Source organism: Anopheles bellator, chromosome 1, assembly GCF_943735745.2.
Source record: "Anopheles bellator chromosome 1, idAnoBellAS_SP24_06.2, whole genome shotgun sequence".
Classification (NCBI taxonomy): domain Eukaryota; kingdom Metazoa; phylum Arthropoda; class Insecta; order Diptera; family Culicidae; genus Anopheles; species Anopheles bellator.
In genome coordinates, this window is record NC_071285.1 from 34238866 (window position 1) to 34251747 (window position 12882).

General features: G+C 39.5%; 2 protein-coding genes across 2 annotated transcripts; one reads left to right on the forward strand and one right to left on the reverse strand.

The window, feature by feature from the left end:
- Positions 1–275: 275 nt before the first annotated feature.
- On the reverse strand, positions 276–2463 carry LOC131215476 (probable chitinase 10). Its single transcript, XM_058209865.1, has 7 exons — positions 2406–2463; positions 1648–1803; positions 1450–1550; positions 1251–1358; positions 1044–1162; positions 830–935; positions 276–707 (listed from the first exon to the last, which is right to left on the reverse strand). Exons 1-7 carry the CDS (start codon positions 2461–2463, stop codon positions 276–278), a joined length of 1080 nt encoding a protein of 359 aa, XP_058065848.1.
- A 5347-nt stretch (positions 2464–7810) lies between these two features.
- On the forward strand, positions 7811–12200 carry LOC131207918 (FK506-binding protein 5). The gene is made up of 2 exons (XM_058200557.1): positions 7811–9524; positions 10383–12200. Exon 1 carries the CDS (start codon positions 7937–7939, stop codon positions 9461–9463), a length of 1527 nt encoding a protein of 508 aa, XP_058056540.1. The 5' UTR covers positions 7811–7936; the 3' UTR covers positions 9464–9524; positions 10383–12200.
- Positions 12201–12882: the final 682 nt, after the last annotated feature.

The window sequence follows — 12882 nt, forward strand, 5'->3', positions numbered from 1 at the left end:
GTGAAGATCACCTCAATATATAAAAGTTACGGTTACTCTTGAAAATGTAAAAGTTCGTGGTAGATTTTTTCTTAAACTGTCCTACAGCTCAAGAAAAAGTCTTATAGGGTTTTATTGGAATGTAAGTTTCAATTGGCGTCAACCGTACGGTTATTCTAAATACCGTTAATGGCAGAATTAATTTTTATTTATATAGTGATTCAATCGACCCAGGGGCTAAGTTGCAGAAGGAATTAATGTTTATTGTCCAATGTTGATTGCAATATCGTATCTATTTAAAACAAATATAGGTTGGCCAGTTGCACGGCTGGGAATGCCCCTGCGCCGCACGCATTGCTAACATCGTCCAAATCGAGTGTGTAGATTCCGGCACCAGCCAGCTCATTATCAAGGATGAAGGTAAACTTCTGAACCAATGTGTTCTCGGTCTCAATGCTAAGCCAGTTCTTCACCTTGTAATAGTATGTTGTGGCGGTGTTGGAGTTATCCACTTCCGTGTAATCGGCGAAGCGAGGGCATGCCTCATACCGCGCTAGTAAACCAGCTCGTTTCGTATTGGCTCCTGCCGCTCCGGGGCCCGTAGTACGGGCTCCTACGCCCCGTTGATCCTCGCTTACCAAGAGGTACGTTCGGGCGTATGTGGCCACTACGAGGTTTATCTTATTTTTGCGTGCCCCGGCCGCGATCAGAGCCATTAACGTTGAGTTCTGGTTTAGAGCCCCGCCAGGCAGCATTCAAGTGGCCATAGAATGGAAATAAAAGATAAACAAAAAAACGAGAGTGTTTCATAAACGTTTGGTAGTGCCGCGGTTCCGGTTCTTCACCGTACCACACTGATGGGGCTGGTGGCGTCCGAAAAGAGGGGCGAAAGATTGGCCGTATTTGTGGTAGTGCCCGTGAAATTGTAACCATGAACGTTTATCATGTTGGTGTACCTGGACAGAAGGGGGAGTGTTAGAGTAGGTCGATTTGAATTTGATTTTATCCAACACTTCCTCTGTAGATTAACATGGTCATGGTATCGCTGTCGCTGGGCTACTTACAGACTTAGCGATGTTACATCGTACGTATTGCTCCACTGTGCCGAGATGGCTACTGCCAGTTCTTTGTTTATCATGTACAGCCGCGCCCGCAACTTGTTAATACATTTAGCTAAAGCGGTCTGCAATGGAATGCAATTGTTTTACTTTGTGATGTATTTTTCCCCTGTTTCTGTTTTTTTTCCCCCTGTTTGCTCAAGCATCACTTACCTTGTCAAAATCATTGGTCTGTCGCTCTAGTTCAACACCGTCAAAGTTGTACTGTTCCAAGAAAAGAGCAATATTGTTCACCAACTTGTCACATTTTCCTGATATGGCCTGTGCATGATGGTGGGTAATAAAGTTTTTGTTAGCTACCTGATATGTAGGTTGTAGGTCTAGATTAGGACTACAAAATTGCAACACATACGTTCGTCAGATTTTTGCTGCCTTCCCGTAGGTCCGTCCCGACTTGGATGTAAAGTTTCCCATCACCAATTGCTCGGAGATTTTGAAAGTCGTTGAATCCAGCTGTAGTCAGAAGAGAAACCGGGCATGAAACGAAAGAAAGGCTAAAATCCTCAGAACAGCCCTGCCACGTTGGCACCACGGTGAACCGCGACATTACATGAAGCATCGTAGTTGCTGAGAATCCGCAGGTCTCCTTGTGCCGTCACTCCGAGCCCGACGTAGATGTAGTGCGTACATTCCGTTGAGCTCAAGTCTTGCGGTAGTGTCGGCGTGGCGTAGCTGGCTGCAGAACTGTCGTAGTAGCACACTAGATCTGTGAACGAAACCCATTCCCCGGGCGAGAAACGTGACGAAACATGCTTTATTCAAATAGGTTAGCACATGATGAGAAAATGAGCTATACTACTTCACACATCGCTACTTCATTCGCATAGTTTGCCACATTACTGAGATCATAGGAAACAAACTAATTTTCTAGCTTAACACGTCTAACATTGCCATTTGTGACACGGTTAATGTGGCCAGCCAGCTAGCCGTCTAATACGTCTGCATTTTAGTGATACCGACTGGCGTGTTTTAGTGATATTATCCGCCATTTTTCACAATCCGGAACAGTATATGAGAAACAGACTCTAATTGCTCTCTTGTTACCTAAACCGTGCCATGAAACACTCAAGCCTCAATAGGTTGGGCCAATTAGAACAAAAAGCATCAAGGAACTAATGATGGCGCTTAATTTAGAAATTTTCAAAATTGTAACACGTGCAACATTGTGTAACACGACACTACGTTCCATACAAACGAACTCTATCAACAACAAGCACTAAGTAGTTGTAACCTGGATGGCACATTGCATTTCTTTGGTTCCAAAGCGAAACTTTCGAATAGATTGTCCTTAAATAACCTTTAACCTACTTTGAGCTACAACAGACGTTACAATCATTAACACTACGGCCAAAAGTTCCAGCGCCATATTTAGCACGAAAGGCAGATGATATTCTTTTAACTTTCTTCAACCGACTAACATATACCGCAAAGCGTCAATCGACCAAAACGATGGAAGGTTCAATCACATGGATGAGGCAACAAAGTTTCCATCTTTATTGACACAGTTTGCGCTACTGCGACCTGAGTTGAGTCCATGCGTAAGAAGTGCTTTGTTTTTGGCTACGGTGACTTCGGGGGTTTTCTTGGGTTTTAATGGCTAGATTTAGCTTCGGGCATCTTATCAGATATCCGCCTCTCAGTATCGAGACGTGAACAAATGAACACACTTCGGGAAGTAGTCCACTAATGGTTAGAATCAGATTTTGTAACTGGTTCGTTACGAATTCTTTTAATGTTCAAGGTTTGACTTCCATCGAATCGGCTTTTGTATTCTAGTATGTAATCGCTGAGTGGAACTCGCCTTCAAATCTCTCTGACAGTTAAGTTCGCTATGCTAACAGTCTGGACTTGAGAAAGAAATCAAAGGATTATTTTCATTATAGTCTGTAAGTGCGAAATTTAAAGAACAGTATCATTTAACAAAAAATAGACTATCGAACAAAATGAATTAGAAACCTTTTCAAAACCTTTCAATTTCAAATAAAACAACATTGGGATACCACACCTACCACGTAAAACTGTGCATAAGATAAACAATAAAATCCCGGTAATGAAACGCAATCCCCGGGTGACAAAAAACGGTACGTAGGGTCACACGCGATCGCAAGGCAACTGAAATTGCCGTGGTGTGGTACTGGTGTGGTTTGACGACCTTTTTACACCCTAAAGATATTTCCATGCCTAAAGGAAATGTTTAGCCAAGCATCACACTGGTTAATATCATTACCAAACAGGTCCGAACCTCTACCAGGAACTGCGGCTTGTTTATATTTGAAAGAATCGGGTTCATGAAAAACAGCACTAAGTGTATGTTGAACAATTGTTTCCATTTCTACATAGGTTTGTAGCACGAAAAAAGCGTAAGTATGAAATATAAATTTTCTAAAACTCTCGCTATTCGATTTCGACACGCTTGTTGTAGGGTCTTGGGTATTTTTTCATAATTTACAACCGAAGAAGCCGTAGAAATATACATACAAAATCAGAACGGTTTCACTTTGTGGGTCGAATTCACTGGCATGAGTAGTCACATAGAATGTGGCGCAGCATTGTGTACTGCGTCTTTTTACCCCCTTTTGAAAATATTCTTGCTACTTAAAAAGGGTAAAGTACTTCGCTTCGCTGCCAGTTTGAGAAAATGTGCCGTACAACGATGGGGTTCATATATTTCAATAATCGGGTTCATATAAGAATGATGTTCATACCGACTACCGATTTGTCCAGGGCGTAGTGAGCATATCGCATTGCCTAGAGTCGAAATAGTTAGTGTACTGGATGATAAACTCATGCTTGAACTTTTATTTGTATACTCAAAAACTTTGACTGATTGGTTTAGTTTTGTACTATTTATGAAAGCCTGAAGGGAAGGTGTGAAAGAGTGCAATCAGTATCTCCCACTACACAAGAAATGTAATGTTGAACCACAGGATACTTCTATCATAACGTCAGCGTACCATGTTCAGAACGTTTTACAAACGACATGTAGCGATAATTATTAGCATGCGCCCTTTTTAAACGCCAAATTTGTGTAAATCTTAACTGCTCTTGGGTGTTTTGTTTGGGATGGCATTTTCATAACACAAACACGTACTAAACCCAAGAAGCTTTCAGTTCCCAAAGGAAGAATTTTTCATTGAGTAAACAACTTCGCTGTATCTGTACGCCGGAAGTCTGGAATGTAGTAAGTGTCGCTCGCCTTTCTACCCTATCAACTAGTGTCCACCAACTACAAATTCAAAAGTCAATAAAACTCACATCAAAAAGTTTGATTTGCACGAGCTCGGAAATGTTCCACCTTCCGTTTTGATGTGTTGATTTCCCACATCAGCGTATTCAAAGTACATTTTCTAAAATTGACCGACTGAAGTTGTCGTCCTATAATACACATTTAGTATTAGATATTTTAGTTATTCATAGACGTAGCTTTTAGCAACTTCAGTAAGTAACTTCACTGCGAACCTTGAATTTTCTTTAAATATACAACGCAGAAATATTCTTCAATAGTGGAGAAACATAAGGGATTCTGCGTAAAGTGCAATCTCTAAACCGCCATCTTGAACGTAAACTGCAAGCCGCAAATTATGTTACTGGTGAATATAAGAACTACTAAATGAATGGAACTAAATGTATTGTTATTTTTGTTTTTCTAAATGTACATATATTCTACTAGTTTTGTAGACGCTCATAAAAGATTTAGTGAAATAAATGGAATATTCTAATAATTTGGTAATCATGTTCTATTTACCTCTTCATAGATAAGACCACCCCTCTGTCTACTGTATTTCCAACCCCCATTTGTATAAAGCTCTGTCCGGCCATAAGTGTCAATTTTATTTTCAAACACTACCTAAAAAGTCTGCAGCATGGAGACAAGCTATGAAAAAGCCAAACCTTCTACTACTTTTGTCATGTTAAGTGTTAAACGTCTCGTCTATTCCAATCCCATTTCGACATGTTTCAAATATTGTACAACATCTCCTCGGGCAACCAGTGTTGGACGTTTAGAACTGGTGTTTCTATGATCTAAGTGGTTTGGATGTGACTTGTAGGGAACTCTTTCCATTCATTAATCCCATCAAAAATATTTTGCTTCGACAAACTTTCTTACAGGGCGGAACCTTCTTATGTGATGAAAATTGCTTTAAAGCAGACAAGGTACGTAAAGCTTTATGCAAATGTCGAATGCACATCTAATCGCATTTAGTAAAAACTCTAGGAAAAGAGCTGTTGAAAAAAGAAGGGACATACAGGTAGAACATTTAAAAAAATATTCAAAAATACAAAATGTTACGGTTAATGTTAAGAACATCAACAGTACATATTAAACATGAACGAAAAGATGGTATTGTAATTGTAGACTTAAACAAGTGAACACTAGCAGCAGCACCGCTCATAATTAGGTGTTACTGCAGTTCAATATTCAAACTTACAAAGTTCATGACTAGTTGTGTTCTACTCTTGTGACATCATTCAAAATTCTCACTGATCGAAGCTTAGTTTCAAAGAGGATCTGATCTTCACTTTTGCATATACTTCCCCATATCCACCGTAGAGGACAACTACTGATTGCATTGCACAAAGTTTTGCACAGTGGTTTCAAAACAACCAAGTGTACAAATTCATTAATGCCTGTTGCCAGGATTTCAGTAGTTTTGTGTATAATTTCTTAACTTTGAACAAGTTCGACCATGACGCGAGTCGCACACATCCCGTGGCTGTTGCGTCAATTATTTCCGGCAAACATGAATAACTTCCAGCAAGTGATTTAACTTCTTTGAGTTTGTTGGCGAACATCAAACACTACATTCAACGTCTATTGCGAAGTCGCCTAATTGGGCTCTGCAGTATTTTTCCTTCATTCTGAAGGACAAAATACTTTGTGTCGCTCACGTAAATTAATTTGTAGCTTGATAACTTTCTCATGAATTCAACAACAAAATTTATTGGAGCAATAGTTCGACCGGCCATTGATTTCCCATTGGCGTCTGTAAGTCAATAAACCACTTTATTAGTATGCTTAGAAAAGAAGAATTTGTGAATAAATAAGAAATGATTTTATAGTCTACTGGTACGAGAATAATCCACAGAAAATAAATCCATACTAGTGCCGCAAATGAAAAGTAAGTGTAGTGTAAAAGTTAAATCTTTTCAATAATTTGGTTCTGACATTTCAGTTTCGGTTGGTTTCATTGTTCATTAATTTGCAAATATTGATGTGATTGTTTCGTTACGATACGATACTTAGTTAAATTAATTGCGACCTAACAACCTGCATAATGAGAAACTCATGCCGCCGAAGAGAACATTTAGATGCAAATCAAATAACTTTAAATGAATTTCGTACGAATTTTGGAAAGGCACAGCTTATGGAGGATTCACCGGGAATCTTCAAAAAATCACGTTAAAAGTAAAGGCTTTTGTTTTGTCCCGCATGTTTACTTGTGTCCTTTGATAAAGGATAACGAGCGCTTAGCGATGGCGTAACGTAGTAAGCAAATCGAATCAAATTGTAAATCTCTTTGAAGTAATTTATTACTGATCTTTTAGTAACCGTGGCACAGTTAACGTTGTAAATCTGACGACGTTTTTGTATCGTTTCGTAGGGGAATTGTAGTCGGAAAGATAGCAGCTTCTGTAAAACTCAAATTGGCCTTATTCTTTAACCACTATGCATTCCATGTGCCTTTAAAATCTCGTTGAAATTGCGTAGCTTGAACAACGGCACACAGTGACAAAATCTTTCTTGCCCAGGGCTCAGACAAAACGTATACATTTTACTGCTGGGTTTCGTTAATTCAAGCGTGTCATTGTTGTACATCATATTTTGCTTGTTTTAGTACCGACACCAATCACTGTTTACTTTACCAGTACTAAAATAGTTTACAAAGTGGTCATGTTTTATACAATAGTAAATAAAAACAATATATTCCCAAAGTTTAAGTAGCCAAGAAGTTTTGGTTTCCAGATAATTAACGATGTGTCGGTTTTGCAGCGTTTATGCTTTGAAGACGCTATGAGGGCACGTGGCGTAGTTGAATAGCCAAATTCTCGCTGCCATTTCCCAAAGCCGATTACAGAAGTCGGATAAATTTCGTTTCGTGCGGGTTGGGAGCCTCTCAAACAATATCTCAATATCACAGCACTGATGAACGAGTTGCGGAGTTAATTACACTTTGTTTTCATGAAAATGTAACAAATGAACCGGAACGAAAGCTGAACTAATATTAATTTCACTTTCCAGGCTACTATTAACCAAGCAGATTAAGACAGCGCAATAATTTAAAATTGTCAGCATGAAACGTGTGAACGATAAATAAAAAAGTTAAAAGCTCAACAGAAAGTAATTTTAATCTTATATTGCTGCGACTGCCAGTAAAAAGGAAAGGCACTCTCAAATTTTATTAAATTTTCATGGACCGCATCACCTTTCTACCTTTTCATACGATTTTTGTTTATTTTATCGAACAGAAAGCGTTGTGAAATATTCCTTGACCAGGTGAAACTTTTCAAGCGAACGAATCAACACGAATGTATAAACACGTTTGACATTTCGGAGAACATTTGACATTTCTGCAAAACAGCACGCGAAACGCAAAATGGCGGCGGCGGCGACAAGCCAAGAGTGATTGTTGTCGTTTTTAGCAGTAATTTTTTGGCGTCGTTTCTTCCAAAACCATTTTACAGGTGAACTATTCAAGCAGTGCTGTGTAGCAATTTCAGTGACGAAGTAAGCTGGGAATCGCAGGGTGAACCGCTACACAAAACAAGTGTTCTCGTTTCCCTGTGTTTGGTTGTGCTGTTGATGTGTTGCAGTTGAAAACACAGTTTATTCGTTCACCATGCACAACAATTCTAATGGCGGAAAAAATTTCGTGGCGGAAAGTAACCCGGGCAAGGAAACTAGACCGCAACAAGACCGTAATGCAGTGGAAGGCGCGAAAAGCGGCGAACCGGCGAGTGAAGAGATGGACCAGAGGGAAAGTGAACGCGACGAGCGAGAGATCAGTGAAAAAGAAGAACAAGAAGCGTCCGAAGCGGCAGAAGATTCGACTGAAGTTCCTGAACCAAACAGCACGGTGGAAATGCTGCTGGATACCGCGGAAGACAACGATGACGGGGAGGAAAGCGTCAAACCAATTGATGCTCCTGATGATGACGAAGCAATGAAAGATGAACAGGCGGAAGAAGACCAACCTCCCGAGCCTAAGGACGATGATGCAGATGCAGTGCTTCTCGAAGAGTTTATTGAAGAGGAAGTTACGGAAGAGCAACAAACTGAAGCGGCACCGCGCAAGGAACGGACTAAGGTTGAGTTAGATCTGTGCCGTGTTTGCATGGGTGCGGAAAACCTGTCGGATATCTTCCAACTGGAAGGACCGGTGCGTATCAGTGATATAATCATGAAGGTATGCACCACCATTCGCATCACCGAGAGGGATCATTTGCCGCATAAAATATGCGAACGTTGTCTGGGCCAGGTGCGGATAGTCAACGAGTTCAAGGCTCGGTGCGAAGCATCGGACAAGGAACTGCGGAAAAACCTCAAACGGAGCGCCAACAAAACTCGGCCAACGGGCGTGATAGTCGTCAACTGTCCCATGTCCGAATCGGACAACGAGGACGAACCCATCGATGACGATGAGTACCAAGTGTCCCAGTCTGAGGTGGAATCGGAGCCGGTTACTTCCGATGACAGTTTTTCTCCCCCAAACAAGCGTAAACGTACGCCGAAAAAGCGTGGGCGAAAACCGGCGCAGTACAAAACACCAGGCCGAAGAGGTCGACCGGGAAGAAAACCGAAGCACATGGCGATTTCTCCGGTGGTAGTTACTACGCCGATAAAGCGTGGTCCTGGTAGACCACCCAAAAATCCCAAAACGTCCACACTGTCCAACGTTGTGTACATCAAGGCGCCGGTCGACTCAAGCTCTGAGTCGGAGGAGGAAGAAATCGCGAAAGCGCGTCGAAGGCGCGGAGAACATCCCTGTCCTAAGTGTGATGATGTGTTACCGAGTCAACTTGCACTGAAGCAGCACCTCAAGTCGCATCCCGGAGACGTGTTCAACTGTGAGCGATGCACACTTTGGTTCAAGAAGCAGCAAACGCTTCTCAACCACATCGAGCGACATAAGAAAGCAGACCGGAAACAGGAAGAGAAACGGAGGGAACGTGAACAGCGCCAGGAACATAAGGAATTGTACCGGAGGTCAGAAGTGGATGGTCGACCCGGCAATCCGCAATTCACGTCTGTTAGCCCCGAAAAGAAAAAGAAACCGGATCCGGCACCGGCCAGCAGCGGGAGAGACTTATTCAAGTGCGTAGCTCCTCTCACGTCCACCTATTGGAGTGATAGTTTTTCAGATTAATTTTCACTTGCCGACATCACAACGACGAGTCCCAAAACTCTGATGTGCAATTGAGGACTAGGTAAGCATCAAATCACAGTTTTATTCACTGCTTTATTTTCGTTATGAAATTGTTAACCCCAATCCTTTATTCCATTATTGAATATTATTCATATTCAATTAATATAAAAATATCCCCATGGCATCTTTGAGTGAAACTTTTTACAAAAATGTATGCAGTTGTTCAGCAATGGAATAATGCAACTGCAATGCAATAATGTTTAATACATTTTAAGCTAAAAAATCAATGAGACATTTGGATGGCGATAACTGGGATTTAGGGTATTGCAACTACAATAGTTCATCCACTTGCTTAAAAAACAGAGACTTATGCCTTCTTGAAATCAATAGCATTGCTGTTCAATCGTAGAATTATCGTAGAATGTATTGAAAGGCAAAACATGCCTTTGAAAAAGCTTTGAAATAATGTGTGTTAGGTTATTTAGATATCATTCTTTCCTTATGTTTTTATTTAAGAAAACATTGGGCAAAATTCCTTTTCAACAATAGTTACTACATTATTTTTTATTTTATGTGGCGTTCTCTTCCATTTGATGATTTCATCGATACTTTCTGAGCAAAAATCTTTTTTCAATATTTTTCGGAAGCTGTGGACCATTATTTTGTAACAAAAAACAGTTGCAAAAATCATTGCTCAAAGGTGGTCAAACACGAACTAGAATAACGCAGCCTACGGCCGCTAGTTTTTGTAGCGCAAGTGATTATTATTGGAATTGCTTTGTATTTTTTATCTACATTAAAATTCTTCCCTCTACTAACGTGTATTACTTCCGTTGTTTAGGCTTAACAACAAGATTTTTAAATTTTTCTCCTGCTGTTTTGCAATTTATTAATATTGTTTTATTTCGCTTTTCCACAGGAAATTTCTTCAGATAATTTCAAACAATAGAATGTAATTAGCGTGAGAAAAGGAGATCAGAATGTTTGTAGGTAAGGTAATGAAGCCTAGTAACAAAGGCCATCTAACAGTAGCAATTTTAGTAGATGAAAAGAACAAACCTGTTTTTTGTACGTATAAACTGAAAACCATGTTTTACAATGTTAGTAGATGCATTATTTTTTAATCAAATCATTTGGTTTTCCGAAATTTCATCGTATTTTAATTGTATTTTGGTACTGCTGCTCGTCTTTAGAAAACATTTTGCAGTACTCTACAATATCAGGTTTTTCAAAACAGGATTGTAGGGCCTTTTTCATGACATTGTCATTCTGACTGCCAATTAGAATTTTCACAAGTACGGGTCCGTTCTTATTTCGACGACCTTTATCAAAGCAAAGTGAACTTGTCTTCAGGTGGGCAAGTCGAAAAGCATTACAATCAAAATTAACCATTTTCAGCAAATGTCACGCCTTGAGCGATAGGAAACAAAATAACATCAATCCTTATAATTACTACAGTTGCGTGTTGTAATATTAATGGGTAAATAATAAGTTGTTCGTTGGTTTGCCAGAGTTTAGTCATACAATTTTTTCTAAGATAATATAAAAATGGACACACATATTGGCACACCAGCTGTTACTCGCAATCACTAGGCCTTTATTGAATAATTATAACTTTCTTAATTATTTTGGTCTGAAGGGTCGAATAATCCATTCAACACATTGAAGGTCAGAAAAACTAACAGGTTTAAACGGCAGATGAAGAAGGTACCCGTCACACCTGTTGAACCGCTGAACCTTCACACGATTTTCTTTACTCAGGATTGGTAGCTTAAATACAGTAATGGTAAAAGTTTTAAGTTTTTCCAAACGTGCCTAACGTGGTTAAGCATCGTTATTGACAGGAGTCTACCGGATTTCTATGTGAATGACTGAGGTATCGACACTTAAATTAGAGTATCTAATTTTGAGAACCGAAAGCCAACGTCAACTAACTAGTTTAAAATCAATATTGATCGAAATGAGGAGGCCTGCTTCGATGCTTATTCGATGGCTTCGACATTCCGAGAAATGTTTTTGCAATCTGCCAATCCAACAAAATCAATAGTCGAATTCATTCAGCCGAATACGCATGTTCGATTATTTTCAAATAGGTCATTAACGTTAAGTTTACACGTCAAATAATTTTTTACTCATCTTTTTTTGAATATATGCAAATTATACATAATCACCGCAAGCTTTGAATGTTAGTTCAAACTAAAAAAATTTTATTGTATAATTTCGTTGTTTTTTGCTGTTTTTTCCTCATACATTACATCAGTTTGATCGAAGCGGGATAAATAACGTTGCAAACAAGCCACGGAGAGGCAAATATCGTTTGGCCATCGCTATTCCGAAAGCGTAAACTTGTGAATCACGCGGAAAACAAAATCCTTAGTCAACAAAAACGACAAAAAAATTTTTTTGTTTGTTTCAATAAGCCCATCGGTTTGTCGGCCACAAATTGTCGTGGGTGTATAATGCAATGTAGTCGAATGATGAACATGCGAGTATATGTGAGGAACACTTTTTTATTAACCCATTGAACATTTTAGCTTGCTTGTAATACAGTCAGAATTATTCAGAATATTACTAAGTCAGCTTGGCAGGGAAAAGTCCATTTTTATGAGTTTCAATTATAAATCGAAGCAAATTGTATGTAACCATGGATGTCCTATAGTGGCTAAGTTTATTCACTCAAACAATGTTGTACACAACGTCGTTTGCTTCATTTGACCTGTACAATAAAATGCTTGCAACTCTCTGAATTAACTGTGTATCGATCATCGCTGAATTGAGAAACGAAAGAAACTATTTACGACGACGGCCAACGACATCGTTGTGGTAGCAGTATAATTGCAGTCATTCGGTGTGTTCACACAACTGCTCTGAAACCATTTCGTAACCTTTTCTCACACTTAGATTAATAAGCCTCCGAACCGTGAAACAGTCGGCCATTAATCAATACATGTTAACAGATATTATTTCTCCCATTCCAATGATGGAAGAAACTCTTACAGTTCTAGTCCGGGACGGGAAAAGTCGAAACTTGTAAGGAATAAAATCATCAAGGGTCCCATCTGCTGGTTCGTGGTTCATTGGTGGGCCATTCTTTTGCCGGAACATCGGCAATGTAATCACGCAATGAGCTCCGAATCCAAACTACAAACAAAGTTACAGTTTGAAAATAAGCACCGTAAAGGGAAAGGACGTTAATGTTAATTATCCAATTTAGAACCATTCCGATCTGAATTACATTCCAGACACTTGGATTTTGTACAACTCTTTTTGTTATTTGAACTTGATTGACGATCCTGGTATAATGTATTCTATAAAAGTAACATCCTTCAAATTATTACGATTACGAAAAAATATCCCACTTCCTCAATCCATTAGCACCATCGAGTTTGATTCTGCCAACTGGTCTTTCCTACTTTACT